Source organism: Rattus norvegicus, chromosome 13 (genome assembly GCF_036323735.1).
Source record: "Rattus norvegicus strain BN/NHsdMcwi chromosome 13, GRCr8, whole genome shotgun sequence".
Classification (NCBI taxonomy): domain Eukaryota; kingdom Metazoa; phylum Chordata; class Mammalia; order Rodentia; family Muridae; genus Rattus; species Rattus norvegicus.
In genome coordinates, this window is record NC_086031.1 from 102,367,801 (window position 1) to 102,385,466 (window position 17,666).

The 17,666-nt window shown below is 42.9% G+C and overlaps 1 protein-coding gene across 1 annotated transcript in view; it reads left to right on the forward strand.

The window, feature by feature from the left end:
- Positions 1 to 982: 982 nt before the first annotated feature.
- Ush2a (usherin) overlaps positions 983 to 17,666 on the forward strand; it is a 666,448-nt gene continuing 649,764 nt past the window's right edge. Inside the window, exons 1-2 of the mRNA NM_001302219.1 lie at positions 983 to 1,633; positions 5,289 to 5,454. Of these exons, the coding sequence (NP_001289148.1) occupies positions 1,161 to 1,633; positions 5,289 to 5,454 (639 nt within the window). The 5' untranslated portion in view covers positions 983 to 1,160. The remainder of the gene's footprint in view (positions 1,634 to 5,288; positions 5,455 to 17,666) is intronic.

Genomic DNA, 17,666 nt, shown 5'->3' on the forward strand with positions numbered 1-17,666 from the left:
CATAACAGAGGGGAAGAGGAGGGGCTTGGCAGGATGCCGCAGGATAAGGGTGTACTGCTACTTTAAAAATTAAGCATGCACGCCCCACCTGACTCCCTCCCACTGACTAAGGTACCAGCTTGAAAGCTAGGACAGCTCAGTTGCTGAGGGGCCACCAAGCAGCCTGCACTGAGGTACAGGTAACCTTTTGAGTTATGGGGAATAGTAACCTGAGTGCCAAGTCTTACCCGGGGTCTTCCTGTTGCTGGGGCCTATTTGCCAGAAGTAATGGGGAAGGGGGTGTTACAGCAGGGTTGCCAGACAACATGGGACGGAGGTCCCGTCCAGGAGCTATTTCTCACACTGAGGGGACTGGTTGAAATGCAATAAAGAGATGGTAAACTCAGCTTATTTATCAATACAATTACTTACACGGTATTAGGAGTCCATATTTAACCTCCAAATACAGAGTCATATGCGGAAACATTAGCACAAATGCTTGATAAATATTAGGCGCAGGGCAAGCAGATGGTATTGAGGTTCTAATCAGCTTTGCCGTGAGCTTAAAGTAGCTGTGCAGGCTGGGATGGGGGGAAGGCCCAGAGTGCTTAGCTAGCTAGCTCCGCTTTGGGCAAATGCAAGTTAGCTCTGGTCACAACATATGGTGTTCCTAAAAAGAACTAAAGGGTGCTTTGCCGCATTAATTAGAGTGGCTAGTGCCAATTCTCTGGGGTCAAGTAACAGCTCAAAGTAGCTATAAGCTTCTACAATTTACAATCATATATGAATACACAAACTGATTGTTTTATACATTGATGATCGTGATTCACCCCCCCAAAAAAAAACCCATTAAGATCTTTATCATATTTTTTTGACTCTTAAGTTGTATGGTTCAAAAGTTCGCCATTGTTTTCATAGGGATGGGGGTGGGTATAAAGTCTTCATGCTTAGAATAAACTCCCGATCTCTTGTGCGTTGTTCTCCAGACACCAGCTTCATGTTTCTGTCCTCTCTAAGGACATCCTTACTCTGTCTTCCCTGTGAAAGTGTCTGCGGTCTCCCAGAGATGGAGAATCTCTGTATTCAAGTGCCCAGCCTTCCCAGTGTTCATGGTGAACAGAGCATCCCTGGACAGTAGTTGAGGAAAGCTTTCATCAGGTGAAGAATACTTTTCTGTCATCATGTATTACCTGGCTCTCTCATCCGGCTTCCTGGGTCAGGCCATTAAAACATCGATCCTTGCCTATTTGGCCTCAGTGTTGCTGGCTGCCTCGCAGGGCGTTTTCCCAAGGCTGGAGAACGTGGGTGCTTTCAAGAAGGTATCCATTGTGCCAACCCACGCCACGTGTGGATACCCAGGCCCCAGCACCTTTTGTCGTAGCGCCGTGGCAGCTGAGCATGCGCAGTTGTGTGCCGAGAGGCTGTGTATCCAGGACTGCCCCTACCGCTCTGCCTCTCCTCCCTATACCGCCCTCCTAGAAGGCCTCAGGAGCTGCATTCCTGCAGACCACGGTGATCTCCACCCTTACTCCAGAAGCAACTCCACGAGCTTCATATTCGGAAGTCACAAGAACTGCCCCTCTCTACAGGCTCCGAGGCTGGCAGCAGAATTTACCTTAGCCGTGTGGTTGAAGCCCGAGCGAGGCAGCACTATGTGAGTAACACTAGCTATGTTTCTGGGTTTCAGTTGGCCCAGAACCCCTGTGAAATGGGAAGTTGTGAAAATTAGTGGAGCCTGAGGTCTCACCTAGGAATTAAGGTGACAATACAGCTGTGAACCTACGGGGGCCTCCGGTTGAAGACCAGCTGCTGTGTGTTCTCCTTTCTGGCTCTACGGCCTGAGTATTGTTTCCTGAGAGGTTTTCAATCTGCTGAAAATGGAAAAGGAAAATGAAATAGATTTCCTTTCATTTGAAATAGTTGCATTGGGGTGGGGGGAGGAGGTCAATCTGTCTGAACATAAGCCAAGCACATATGCAATGTATATTATTTGTAACAGTTATATATAGCACACAATAGAATTATATAGTGATAAATATCGACCATAGCAGAGTCATTTATTATTATTTCTTTTATTTCTCATAGGCTAGCTGACTAGTGCCCGTAATAGAAATAGTTGTTATGTTTGAAGTCTTGCTTGAGGCTTCCATATACAAAGTGTCCCTACAAGAAAATAAAAATTATTGACTAGGCAGGTAGTTTTCTGAAGGCCTGGGGCTGGTTTACTTACATTTCTTTTCTCAATAAACTTTTTATGCGATGAATGGAAGACGTTCCCTTCCAGGGTTGAACATGCAGACAGCACCCCCCCCCCCGCCAGTGCAGTCTTTGACCCACGTGATGTTCCCATCTTCAGATTCGTTAGGACGTGGGTGAGCATGAGAGGTTCTCAAGAGCTTGCCAGGCGTTGAACTTGCTAAGGATGCCCTAGACACGATCAGGAATAAAAACCTCCATGGAGCCAACTTCGGATTGCGTAGTCACACGTTCTTCCTGCCGTCTTCCCTTCTCTCGGGGACAGCCGACTGCAGTCCCCCAAGTAACACAGAGCCCGCCTAGGATCACCAGCAACATTTCGACTGAGCTTTATTTAATTTACTTTTTAAATTTTGCTAGTTCTGTGCTTCCGTGTGTGTGCAGTGCCTATAGAGGCCAGAGAGGGCCCTCGAGCTGCCGCTGTGGGTGTTTATGAACCACCTGACGTGGGCTCTGGGAACCGCACCCAGGTCTTTCGCGTGAGCCTCTTAGCCTTTGAGCACCTCTCTGCCTCCCGTAGCTCTTCCTTTGTTTAATATCCCACGTGCTTTTGCCATTTCCTTCCATGCCTCACGTGTGTTCCAGTAACTCTCACGCCATCGTTGGTCTTCTAGCAGCTAGTGTTGGTCGCCTGCCCTGGGGATGTTTGCTTTGTGGGACTGTGTTGGAAGAGCGTCTTAGAACTTACGAAACAGCAAGGAGATGTAGCCATCTCACGAGCTAATATGATTTAGACACCTTACGTACTTAACGTTTCTTCTGCCAAGGGAAGGTTTATCATGCATTCTGCTTTTGTTTTGTTTGGAGTGAAAATAATTTGCAGTCCATGACCCCTGCTTCAACTGCATTCCTCTCCCTGACCAAAAAAAAAAAAACAAAACAAAAAAACAAAAAACAAAAAACAAACAAACAAAAAAACAAAAACAAACAAACAAACACAAAAAAAGAATGCTGGAAATGTTGGAAATGTCAGGAAATTGAAGGTACTGGTCATGCCGCCAGCACCCAGACTCTTAAAACATCTTCTCAAGTTCGCAGAGACATCTCTGTACCAAACGCCCCTTCCCGCCGGCTTGCTCTCCTAGTGGTAAGACACAGGGGCTAGCCTGGAGGTGCTGGCAGGAAGTTTATAGTTTGGGGGATCTGCTGCTTGTATCAAGGTTATTTCATTCTTGACGCTAAAGTACCTGTGGGAATTGGGGGAATTTGGGGGTGTTTGCTCTAGATAAGTAAAACAAACAAAGCACGGATTATCCAATTGCTGTGTACTCAGGAGCAGAATAAATCCTGTTCCTAAATATTTTACTACCTGCCTCCGTCTCACATTTATTATCTACCAAAGCTAGAGTGTTTACAAGCAAACAAAATAGCAAGGGAGATAATCAATAACATATTAAGAAAAGCATTTTCAGCAAGCTTGGGGAAATAAGTCTGCATTTGGTAAATACATTCCAGCATAATGATTGGATTCTCACTTGTAGATTTCATACTCAAGACAAATGAACAAAGAAAAAACTCTTAGACTAAAGGCCCAGAGAAATAGGATAATGGTAGATTATTTTTTTTTCATGTCAGTAAATCGCAAATATTCGATTACCAAAGCATTAAAAATAGCCTGCAGTAGAATGTATGTATGTATGTATGTATGTATGTATGTATGTATGTATGTATGTACTTTAAAAGCTTTTATCTAAAATTATTTGCCAAAATTAAAAATGCCTATTTCATATCTTACCAAACGCAGGCAAAAAGAATTGTGAGTTAGGGTCAATAAAGGAGAAAGTGGTGCTCTGAGAGCTTCCTCTCTTCTCCAACTTGGGACAAACATAGATGCAAGTGAAGCAAGGCTTTTAAATGATCCCTGTGAGGATAATTTTGAAACATCTTTTGCAGCAATTCCTGGATGGCCCAATGTTACCTTCATCTCTGGGATTCTCTGACTGATTTTGATTACTTTTGGGGAGGGAGTCTGTAGTATCCCATATATCCTCAGGTCCTCAGAATCCTGGTGCTCTGAGGGAAGGAGTCTCTCCTCCTAGATGGCAAAGCCTGTTTAGTGAGCAGGAAGGAGGACTGCTTAAACATCTTTGAGTTGAGAAGAGCAGTTTGTGATCAGTGATGCCTGTGGAGGTGCCTGGCCCGAGTAGATGGAAGTCAGGTGAGGGAGGAGCCCTGGCCTCTGAAAGGCACACCAGACAATCTATAGAGAAAGGGACCTTATAAAAAATTCCCGCCCAGAATGGTGTCACTCCCTTGTCACCTCAGCACTCAGGATATTGAGCGAGAGAGCCTGCAAGAACAAACCCAGCTGGGGCTGTGTAACAAAACCCAGTCTCTAAAGTAGCATAAGTGGGACCCAAGACCTAAGTCCTTCCTAAAAGGTGGCTTGTGCCATCAAAATCCTTCTTAATCTTATTCCTAGAGAGAAGGCTTCCATCCAGAAGCACTATACCAGGTCAGTGTTTTGTGGACTGTGGTCACGGAAGATGTAGGTGGCCATCTTGCACACACTGCTCCTGGCTTCTGGCCGGTACAAGATAAAGAGGATGAGACAGTGGTTGTTCTGTCTCCATTTCATCCCAGGAATCAAATAGAGCAATTCTGACTTCAGGGCTCATAACTCAGAGCCTTCCATGGACTCTAAATTCATTTGACATTAAAAGAAGGAGAAAGATTTGCCCTGGTGACTCAATACCCATGTGGGATGTGGTGTGTCCTACCACTTCTTATAAAAGGAATAGCAGGGAGCTAATGGGCCAGTAGCCTAAATGTTAGTTTTCCAGGAGGATGAGATGACTTTACCTTCCGCCATGAATCTCTAATGAAGGGTGTTGAGGCTCTGGGGAAAATATTGTAAATAAGAATTCCTTTTTTTTTTCTGAAGTGAAATGACTTCTGTTGGATAAGGGTTTCTAGGGGTATCATGAGATTCAGGTACTTACTCATAGTGTACCACTTTGGGTGGGGCTGGGGTCCCTTTAAGAGGACAATACCTCAGCTTATCGTTTTGCTTGGATGCTGACCTTTTCTGTCTTTTCTGGTTGCTTCCTTAGGTGTGTGCTAGAAAAGACAGCGGATGGGCAGATTGTGTTCAAAGTTACAATATCTGAGAGAGAGACCATGTTTTATTATCGCACAGTAAATGGTTTGCAGCCTCCAATAAAAGTAATGACACCAGGGAGAATTCTTATGAAGAAATGGATTCATCTCAGTGTGCAGGTGAGTAAAATAAAAAATATTTAACATTCGGTTAAACACAGAGATCCGTCTTCCTGTCTTTTCTTTTAAGTGGCACCTACCCAGAAAAACTAAAACTGATCTAAATCCCGGGTCTATGCAAATGACAGCGAAGGAAGACAGATATTTCAATGACCTCATGGTGTATCTCATGATGAATTCTCAGTTTCTCCCCCACTAAGGCTGCTGTAAAGCTCTCAGCCCCAGAGCTGAACAGTAATGATGCCTTGGGCACTAATCACATGTCCAGAGAATCTCTGTTTTATTTGGTCCCTGCATTTTATGTTTAGACGTTAAGCCCTTTAGAGTCCAACACCCATCCTGCCAGTTGTGGCAGGCTTTAAATCCTTACTCAGTTCCTACAGCTGTCTTTCTCAGATTGCGTCTGTTGACGTGAATGGAACTTGGCTGTTGCACTGAGGCGGTGACCTTAGCACTGGTGAACTTTGCACTGGAGGCACTCAGAAGGTGTCATATTATCGTTGTAGTTGTCACCCACAGTTTGGAAGAACCTTCCAGGCCGTCAGATGCTGAGATAGCTGCGAGATGTCTGGCATTTGCAGTGTTGAGAACAGAGACAGGGACCGCCTTTTGTTTCTTCAGGGCTTCCTTTGTCTCAGAGCTGCCAAATCCACTCTTGCTTTTCAAGCCAGAGGTAGAGCATGCTCCATTTCCCAGGAGGTGCTCCTGTATGGGTACTCACCCAGGGACCAGCAGAATTCCTCCTCACATTTTATGGAAATGATCGTTGACTTTAAACACACATGGATGAACATGTGTATACATACGTACAGGTGTGTCTATACTTTTACACATATATATTTATGTATCTATATATAAAGAAAGCAAGCATATACTGTGTATCCATATATATCTATAGCTATATCTTAGAGCAGATAGATAGATAGATAGATAGATAGATAGAGAGAGAGAGAGAGAGAGAGAGAGAGAGAGAGAGATATGCTGGCTCCTGCCCTGAATCAGGTACTAAATAGATTTCCTTAGTGGTTGATGAGGATCAGACTCCCTGTGTTTCTGTGCCACACCACAGTGATAGATAGATAGTGGATCCCACCTGATGTCAGTCCTGTATGACAGCTGGACTCTCTCCTGGCAATCCTCAGTTGATAGTGGTCGGTAATCAACAGATAGGGAAGCGCTTGTCTTATTTCTAGAAGATGCTCATTCTGACAACAGATTGGCACAACCAGGTTGTGCTCTAATTTTAAAAATGAGAACATAAGAAATTTTGTATAAAGGGACTTTGCAGACATCACCAAAACATCTGTCTACAGCAAATCTTGGTGTCTGCAACAATGAAGCCAATCTTTCTGGGTGCCTTTGTTTTGGCTGATCTGGGAAAACAGACAGGGATTCGTCAGACAGCAGTGCTTAAGAGGCAAGTTCCAAGTGCAAAGAGGTAGCTGTGTCTGAATGAGCATCCCAGAAGCCCAGCCTTGTGGGGGGCCCCACTGGAGTCACCGTCACTGTTCTGCATGTAGCTGAAGTCATCTCCTCATTTAGGTGACATTTTGTTTTTAATTCTTCCCCTCTTTAAAGGTTAACATACCGATGGCTTAAGATTTTGTTATTTATTTATATTTCATGGGTATGAATGGTGTACCTACCTTTAGTTAGAAGCACTTCTATGTATATAGTGCCAGAGGAGGCCAGAAGTGGGGATCAGACTTCCTAGAACTGGAGTCACAGAGGTTATGAACCACCACGTGGGTGCTGGGAACTGCACCTCAGCCCCTAGAAGAGCATCAAGTTTTCTTAACAGCTGGGCCGCAACTCTACTCCCAGCCCTGGTGATTTAGTGAGGCTGCATAGAGTTTAAACTGTTTATCTACCAAGGGACAAATTATCCTTTCTGATTTATACATGTTTTTCTTTTTCTTTGTTTTAAATTTTTAATTGGGTTTTTGAGGCAGGGTCTTGACTGACAGCGCAGACATTAAGCTGTTGCCCAGACTGGCTGTAAATTGCCAGCCCCCTGCTTTTGTTTCCGAAGTGCTGAGATTACAAGTGAGTGTTGCTGTGCCTGGCTATGAAGTTTTTAGAGTAAACTCGCTGGACTCTAATTAAGTCACAAATGAAAACATCACACAGCGAGATTAATGATGCTGATTAAGCACTCGCCCGTTCCCAAATCCATACATGTCACTGAACCTCTCGCTGTCACAACGGCCATTCTGAAGCTCTAGGCTTCTCTTAGGGTCTTAGCCATTCACTGTCAATTTTATTTTTATTCACTTATCGACAACAAAAACCGAAAGCATAATTAACTTTATATTCTTTTTCATGACCGCTGTGTCTGTTTGTTACTACTCGTAAACTGTACAAAACGCTGGATAGCACTGTAACATTGTAATACTTCTGTGTGGGTCTGCAACATGCTCTGTTCATCTTTCCCCTTTTAATCCTTGGTCTTGTGTGTGTATACATGTGAGCATATGTGTGCACATGTGTAGGTGGGTGCAGGTATCCATGAGGGCCAGAGAAAAGGATCAGATACCCTGTTCCATCACCCTCTACCTTGTTTCCTTGAGACAGGATCTCCCACTGAGCTGGGAGTTTGGCTATGGGCTAGCAAGCTTGAGTTATTAAATCTCACATCTCCACTCCTGACAGCACACTAGGCCAGGTGCACAAAACCATGTCTAACTTTTTATGCAGGAGCTGGGGGTTTGAATATAGGCCCTCACACTTGCACAGCAATCTTGCTAATTTATCCAAGGAGCCATCTTCCCCAGTTTCTCCATTTTTTTTCCCTAATGCTTCTAAAATCATGTCTTTTGATTTGTTTGTTTGATTGAGTCTACGGTATGACAGTTTAATGTCTGTCTTTCTATTTGCTTTTGGAAAATGATGCAATTATATCATAATCTCAAAAGTTACTAAAATAAGAGAGGACAGCAAGCACCCACTGTAAGAGAATAAAAACATAGAATAAAAAAATCACACACACAACCAACCAACAACAAATTAGTGTATACACACACACATACCACACACACCACACACACATACACACACACACACCACACACACCATACATACCACACACCACACACACACACACCACACACACCACACACACCACACACACCACACATACCACACCACACACACACACACACACACCCAATCAACAACAAAATCATACACACATACACACACACCACACATACACACACACACAGACACACACATACACACATACACACACACACATACCACACACCACACACACCACACACACCACACACACCACACATACCACACCACACACACACACACAATCAACAACAAAATCATACACACATACACACACACCACACATACACACACACACAGACACACACACATACCACACACTACACACACACACATACACACACATACACACACCACACACACACATACACACACACACACATACACACACACACACACACACCACACACACACACACACAATCAACAACAAAATCATACATACACACATCCGTGGAAACAAATCAAAGGACTAAACAGTATTGGAGGGATGGTTGCTAATACTAAAATGGGTGCTCACTTCTCCTACCCTGAGCTTAGTTTTCTTCTCAGGCTAAACACCCCTTGCCAAGAGCAAAGACTGAGGGATGCTCAGCCTTTCCCTTCTGCGTGATGCTTCCCAGTGAGTTGGTGGGAATAGCTTAGAATAAGAGCTGACTGGATTACTTCTCTTTCCTTGATCAGTAGCCTAAGAAAACCAAACATAACCTGGGATACAGCTTACTTGAGACAGACTGATTATTTCTCCCAACCGCCCAGGACAAATTTGCACCAAATTCTTCTGTTCCTCTGAATCCCAGGTTCCTTGAGAAAGTCCACACGAAGTGGCAGGACAGGAAACCCACTGAATAGAAAGTGCTTCAGGACTTTTCACCACCCACAACTGCTGTGTGTGTGTGTGTGTGTGTGTGTGTGTGTGTGTGTGTGTGTGGCCTTTGTCTTGGTGCATTTATACAATCATGCCTAACACCCAGCCCTATTTAGCAGGCCCCTGTGCTACTAACCACTTTAAATCTTACCTGCTATGTCCTCCCATGAGCTTGCTTCAGCAATGTTTCAGTGTGGCTGCACTGAGCCACAAGGTAGGTGTTGGCTAGGACAACACAGGGCTACTTGCTAGGAGCTCCAAAGAAATAAAACTCTGAACCTCTCTCTCAAAGTACCACATGGAGTGAGACCTTCTCAGGGTGGCACCCCATGACAGCAGCATGTATCATGGGAGTTCAGACAATGTCTGGATTCCCCATATCTCTGCCTTTACCTTCTTGTGGCATCTCCCAATGCCGAACCACTGTGGCTTTAGTGTTTGCTCAGTACGTCCTTCCCTCTGTTCCCATGCTCTGTGTTCAGAGGCGTCATTTAGCATTCATTTCTCATGGACAAAATGAAAATATTGAGCAATGGAGAGGTGTGGCACAGTGAAAGACACTGTGGTTCCTGGTTGAGGAGGTTTGAAACCCCAAGGGATGGTAGGCATTTCTCCTGACTCCCAGGAAACCAGGCCCGTCACTAGCCCACAGCCCTCCACAGATTTGTGGCCATCAGTCACGTAAGGGCAATGTCCAAAGTCCCTTCACAGGTGGAAGACGTGACCACAGGTCAAGACAGATCTCCATTATAATGAGGTACCTAAAGGCCTGGAGGCTTAGCCAATGAACTTTCCTTCTGAGACACTCCTCCCTGAAAAAGGTATTTAATCTCAGGCCTACCCTGAGAAGTGATTTTACTCATCCACTGTCCACCATGACAGTAAACACCTTGAAAGTATGGGCTGCCTCTTCATCAGGATCCACCGTGGGTAGCCAGAGAATGGGTAGCCACAGAGGCCTTCTCTTCATAGCTGCCATCTAATCTCCTGAAGCTCAAGCCTACCTGTCTTCCAGCAACCAAGCACTCTTCCTGTGGAACCAGCCAGAGCTCCCCCTACCCCTGCCTGATCCATCCCCCTGAGCCCCAACTCTGTTCTCAGCTCTTCTTCCCCATTCTGGTAGTGTCTGGACATCAAGAGCCTGAGAACCAGATGGTCTCTGCCTCCTTGCAGGCCCAGGGACCCCTGAGCCAGCTCTGGCTGTATCCTGCCACAGCTCCACAGACTGCACTTTCCAACCCTGGAACAGTGTCCCATGGCTTCCCAGAGCCTGCCACCCACCAGGCAGCGTGGTGTGGGGTAAGCACGGCCAACCCCTGTAGCAGAGTGAGTGCAGGACCTCACTATTCATCCTATAGAGATGGCCCTTGTGACCAAATCGATGTAATTAGTTCCATCCCCAGGGCTCTGAGGAGTGAAGGGAGAGAAGCATGTCCTGAGACACACCACTTGACTTCTGGTCACCAAATGAATGCCATTGGATATACATGCACACATACCATGAATAAATTCATGCTGTAAAAAGCAATTTAAGAACTCGGAACGTTAACTTCCCCACAACATTTTTAAATGCCTTTAAATGATTAAATCCCTGGGCAATAAAGATACCAGGAAGGGTGAGCCATTGGAAGCAGAAGAGACCTAACATGCAAACCACACAAACCGTCCCAGCGATGGCTTTATCAGCATTCATGTGAAAGCTAGCATTCTGAGATAAGAACCCTTGGAAAATGGGAAGTTTGTAAATTAATATTCATTCAGGGACTTCAATCTTAAATGGTTGCTGATTTAAATTTTGTTTTGGGGTTTAACATATTGGCCATTTCAGATTATGTAATAAAGAAATTTATTAAACCATACTTTTTATACTGAAACTCTTGGGAAATCAGTTCATGATTTCGTTAAGCACAATTGAGATAATCTTTGTAGATCCTTAAGGGGTCAATATTAATATTGGATTCATATATATTGTCAAACTATAAGATAGGTATTTAAAATTTTTGGAATATATAGAGAAATTTCCTTGAGTATTTTGTTGTGGATTGGCAGGCAATACTGCTTGGGAGCGTTGAGCTGCGGGTTACCCCAAGCATTTAGCTGCATTTAGCCCCAAGTCTCCTGTGAAAATTGTCTTTGCTGTGTAAGTGACTCACACACTTCATGGAACCTATAGCTTCAAGGGATCACCAGTAGAGTCTCTGTAGAAACCATGCTGAATTACATGCTGTAAGCCATGAGTTGCAACTGACAGTGTCAGGAAGCTGAAGTTTCAAGGACTGTTTTAGCTATAGGGCCGTTCACATGGTCTACGGCATCTCGAAGGCATCTGCGTACACTGATCAACTGAGTTCCAGAGGAGCCTGACCAGGGCAGTATGAAGAAAGGCAGCTTAATACAGTGTGGGGAGAATGTATTGGTAAGTAAGGGTGGCAGCAAGGAGGAGGAGGGGGAGGAAGATGGAGAGGAGGAGGAGGAGAAGGAGGAGGGGAGGGGGAAGGGAGGGGGAGGGGGAGGAGGAGGAGGAGGGGGAGGAGGAGAGGGATTATAGAGTGAGCCCTGGTTTGTTTGTGAAGTGCATTTTGATTTATGTCTTCAGTTTGAAGAAAGAAAACTATTGAGAGCTCTGGAGATAGATATGTAGTTTAAGAAACAATTTGTTAGACTAGATAAACTAGTATCCTGGCCTTGGAGTAGCTACAGGTATGCACAGTTAATATGGCTGTTTAAATGCCCCTGGTGATGGGGCCAGGGCATTGGAACAGGGATGGTATGGAAGCTATCTCAGGTTAGAACACTGTCTAGCAGTGTTCACAGGAGTTCTACCCTGACTCTCACCCCCATTTCAAGGCCTCCCAACCACACTGCCCCTTCTCCTTCAATAATTCTCATCGACTGCGCTTGTACCTTCGTGTGCCTAGTCACATAAGCATGTGTGTGCATTAAACGTCCTCTCTCTGGGCGGAGCCATCTCTAGCCATTTGGCCAGCACCTAAGTTAGTTGAATGTTTTTGGGTTACTCAGAGCAAAGTTAGAGCAAAGAACTTGTGAAGTGTTTAGAGCAAAGAGGTAATCATTAGAAGGATGGTTTTAGATGTGGCGTGTGTATCTATCACACCAACAATCTTACATGATCACATTGCAAATGCTGATTGCAGCTGTACTGTGTTGACTTGGGTTATGCTCATTGTAGAGTTTAGAAAACATGGGGCCCTCAAGAGTTAGCACAGCCTGCTCATATACAGTATTAAATTCATTTAACTTTAAAATAAAATCCACAAAAAGGGGTGTACAGTGGTTAAGACAGCTTCTTGCTCTTACAGAGGACCAGAATTTGATACCCAGAACTCACAATGGGCAGTGCACAAAAGTGTGTAACTCCTCTCTCTTAGGACCTTCCGGGATCTCAGAGGACATGCTGGCACACAAACATTCACATAGGTAAAATTGAAACATTTTAATAACTTAATTGCCACAAAACTAAGTCATTTTTTAAAACCTAAAGGGTCATTTTCAAGGCTCTGTGACCAACAAGAGCAAAATGCCACAGGAACTGAAAAGACCCAATTGTAACAGAAATATAATTTCGGCATGTTTCTAGATATTCTTACATATTTACAATGTATATATGTATGTGTTAGGTTTTACATATTTATACGTTCATAGAAAGAGTCTATACACTTTGCAGCTGTATCTCTCATTTCTACAAGTGGTTTAAATGTCCAACAGGATTATTTTTATGTAAAGCACCACTTAACCAGTTCTGTGCACAAGTCAGTGCTAAAGAGTGGCTCAGTAGATAACAGCGTTTACCACCAAGCCTAAGAGCCCAGCATAGATCCCCAGAACTCACATGATGGAAGGAGAGAACTGACCCATGTAAGTTGTTATCTAACATCCATATGTGCCTTATGATGCACACATGTGTGCGTACATGTGTGCACACACACACCCATACACACACACACACACACACACACACACACACACACCCCAGTGTTTCAAAAGGAAGAGAAATAATAGAAGGCTTGCTAAGCTATGTCCTACCCTACATCGTACTTGCGTACACCTACTCAGCCTTTGCATGGCTCAGCTTCAGAATGGTACGCTGACAGGGTTTTGGTCAAAATTATATAGCATATTTAAATTTTTTATCTTTCCCTGGGATTACAATATAGGATACATACTTTGTCTGGATGCTAGGCAGTTATTTATGGTGAACTGCAGATTCCACGTATTTGTAGAGTTCTAAGAGTAACCCACTCACTTTCTCCAATGTCCTGGGTAGCACAGCTGTCATGATTGGAAGACTGAGGTATTTAAAACTTCATCCTCACCTCGACTCACACTCTTTCTACCTGGATTCCAGATTGCTAATCCTACTGCAACCGGAACATCTGCATTTCCAGAGTTCATATGTGTGCAATAGGACACATTCAACTGAACTGTTACATAGAGAATAAAAAACATTCCACATACACAACATACAGAGCCAGTGCCCTTTCTGACAGGGGATGTGTTGCATGTGAGATAGAGGCTGGTGGGCTTGAGTGCAGCAGACGGACTATAAGCTTTGTTACATGAAGAATAGTAGACAGACCAGACTGTACCTTAAACATCATTGGGAAGGGTGCAGCTTCTTAAGCAAGAATCTATAGATACGGTGGGAAGGGGACAGGGATGGAGGGTGAGGGGTGAATGGGGACATCCATGTTGTGGTCAGTTTACATGTTGCTAAGCGCTACTTGACTGGAGAGAAGGAGAACAAGTTATCCTGAAAACAAGGGTGAAGGCAGGCCACAGTAGGCCAACTGGAATGGTGCTGGGTGAATGAGAGTCAGTTATTGATAGCTGAGAACAGTTCAGTTACACAAATTAGCACCTTCGTTGATAGAAGGAATGTAAAGTTGACAGATCCTGGTATTCTGCTCCATATAGTTTCATGTAGTCTAGTTTATCCAAATAGAGGCCCCAGAAAAATAATCATGTTTGTGATATATACCACAAGCTGGGCCTCAGTTCTCGGTCATAATTTCCACCTTTGAAAGTCATTAGAATTAACAAGAAACTGGCTTCCCTCATGCCCACAGGCCAGCACGTCTTCAGTGGCCTTAAAGGGGGTCTGCATGTTGCTTCTTTCCACCCTGATGATCTTAGAAGAGTGTAAGAAAATATGGCAACCAGGACCCAGTGCAGGAAATTACTATCTTTAGATTGGAAATGTTGGGACAAGTGCTTAAAGAAAGGGTCATATTAGTTAATTCTTGAAGACTAACAGGTTTCCGGTTGGTATAGAAGAGGGAAACAAAAAATTCTGTCTGGAAGAAAGAGGGGAGTGAAACATGGAAACTAAAGGTGTCAGTGAGAGACACTGAGTTATCTAGAAGTTTGTCATTGTGTCAAACAAAAATAGCTCAGACATTTAAATGAATAAAGAATTTTGGGGGGGGGAGGAAAGAATATCTCTTTTGACTCATAACTTACGTTTTTTGTTAATGGATTCTAAACATGCTTAATAATTTTTATTATTTTCATTGCCATTATTAAAATTATAAATACAAGATCTATATGATGTATATACCAAATAGTCTTGTTTAGCTCATGTGTGTAACAGAACAGTACAAGGCCCACTGTAGTGTTTACCTTGATAAGTTTGAATGTCATCAAGATAATATTTTACAGCAAAGACATGAGACCAGTGAGATAATTTCTACTGGGACACTTCTAATCAAGACATACAGAAAGCCATGAATAAATTAACATTTAAACCTAGAAACTGATATTTGAAGATGAACTTACCTATTTATTTCTGTAAGAGAATGGTTAGCTCTCAACAATAGCTATAAAATATATAATATATATAAGAAATATATACAAATATCATGCTCTATGTTGATTCTGTATGGCACTAAAGTTGAAATTTGCAATAAAAACGTGTTTTTCTGTGTCTACTTAGTTCTTTTATTAAACAATGTCTAGTCTTGAAAATGCCATCATGGTGATTCTGTCAAATTTATAATGGTTCACATCCGATGATGGTGCTGCTTAAACCCGTTCACCGAATGGAATTGCCATTCTGAGCATCTTCCCCTAAAAGCCAAGTGTAATAAGACTTGGGTGATTTTCGCTCTTTTGTGGGTAGTTGTTTTTGAGCCCAAAGGGCTGAGTGATGCCATTGGTTGTACATCACTAGGCAGAGCAGCGTGCATACCCCCCCAGGGTGGAATCGGGCTCATGGTGTGCAGCATTTCGCAAAGGAATAGAAACTATGGCTGTTCTTAAACACAGACTTGAGTAGTTTTATTTCCCCATCTATTTTCTTTGGTATTTCCCTCTTAAATATAATATTCTAAATTATTCAAGGTTTCCGTATGAGTTGTATTCAAGGCTAAGGAAAAGATAGTTTTAAAAGACATGTTTCTAAGAATGGAAAAGTTATAATAGGTCAACCTACTCTCAAGTAATCTATTTATAAGTTAGTAACTATTTATGATGGGGATAGAACTTTCATCATTTCCCCTTCAAAATCATATGATAATGACTCCTCAATGTGCGCTTGGAAAGTAGAAAGATAGATATATTTTGTTTGTGCTTCATATTCAATTGCTTTTATCTTGGGGATGGGAGGAAGGCAGAAAGAGCAGAAACTCTACAACTTAAATAAGGTTCAAGAGCAAAGCCAAGGGTCATGAAGAGAAGCTGAGGAGTCTGAGGATAAAGCCAATGCCCACGCGAGCATGGGGGAAGGAAACAAGAGAGCGTTTATTACATGCGCACGCTGTGTAACTTACAGTTGACTTCTGGGAATGGAATCCCCTGTGTCATTCTAGTTATTTGGAAAGAGTCTTCCATACAAATAATTTGGAGGTATTTCCATTACAGTAACTTTACAGAAAACAATTGAATTCCATGTCTGGGTTAAAAATGAGACACAGGAAGGGATGGTTGAAGGTACCTCACACCTGTGGACAAATACTGACCCCTGTGAATAAATTCCTTCCAACCCTCCCCAGGATCACACACAGAAAGCCCATCAAAATGTATAGGAGAAAGGCTTTGGTCATTATTAAAGCAGCGCATGTTGTGAGAATATCTGAAAACTTAGGGGCTTGATTCTTGAAGCATATACATTGCGCAGATAGTCCTTTTCTGTGTTTTTGTTGATTGATATTTTAATCATATATATTTATGGGATACATCATGATAATTTGCTACATGCATGCAGTGGGTGAAGATTGAATGGTGGTAATTAGCATCTCTGTCTCTTGATAATTCAATTAACATAATTCTATGTATTTATGAACTGGAGTGCGACGTTTCAATGAATGAACATAATATGTACAGCTCAAATCAAGATGCTAACATTTACATCTCATGTTTACCATGCATTAAGGCTGAAGCCTCTCTGCTCGTTACACAGTGTTTGATAGGCTGCTGTGGACTTTGGTCACCCCACTGTGCTGTGGAGTGCTAGAACATGCTGCTTCTACCTAGCTGACCTTTGATTCTTTAGCTCTTCCTTCTGCCACCCTTCTGTCACTTGTAATACTCATGACAGCTGTTTCACGTTCAGATCTCAATTCTATGTGTGCTGTTCTTGTGTCTGGTTTGTTTCACTTAGCATGGTGCCTTACAGTTCCCTTAATTTTACTACAATGATAGCACTTTTCATTTATTAGAAGATTTTCAATAAACGTGAAATACCACATTTATAATCAGTACATATCTTGATGGGTGTCTAGGTTGATTGCATAAAATATACCTAGAAGTGGTGTGGCTGGAACTTGCAATAATTCTATTTTGGGGTGTGTGTGTGTGTGTGTATGTGTGTGTGTGTGTGTGTGTGTGTGTGTGTGTGTGTGTGTGCAATCTCTATTATATGGCTTTACTAATCTATATTCCTAAATTTGAAAGTTTTTTCTCATATTCTGCTTCTTAATATTTTCTAGTTGTTTTAAAATAAATCATAAACTAATGATAGTTATAGTAATCATATTATGCTAGCTAGAAAAAGTCCTCCCTCTTTGACTATATTTCGGTTAAATTATCCATTTGTATTCTCTTCCTCCTCCTCCCTCCCTACTCTTCCAGGATCAAGTAACTCGTTTCCTATTTTACACATTTCAGACACCAGACTAGGCATGTTCAGGGTCGTTAGCGCCATAGAACTTGTTATCTCTATAGTAGGAGATCAGTGCTGGTGTCTATTATGGATGGTTGAGAGCATATGGTACTAGTCTTTCCCTTAGCTTATTTTATCTAGCATCGTA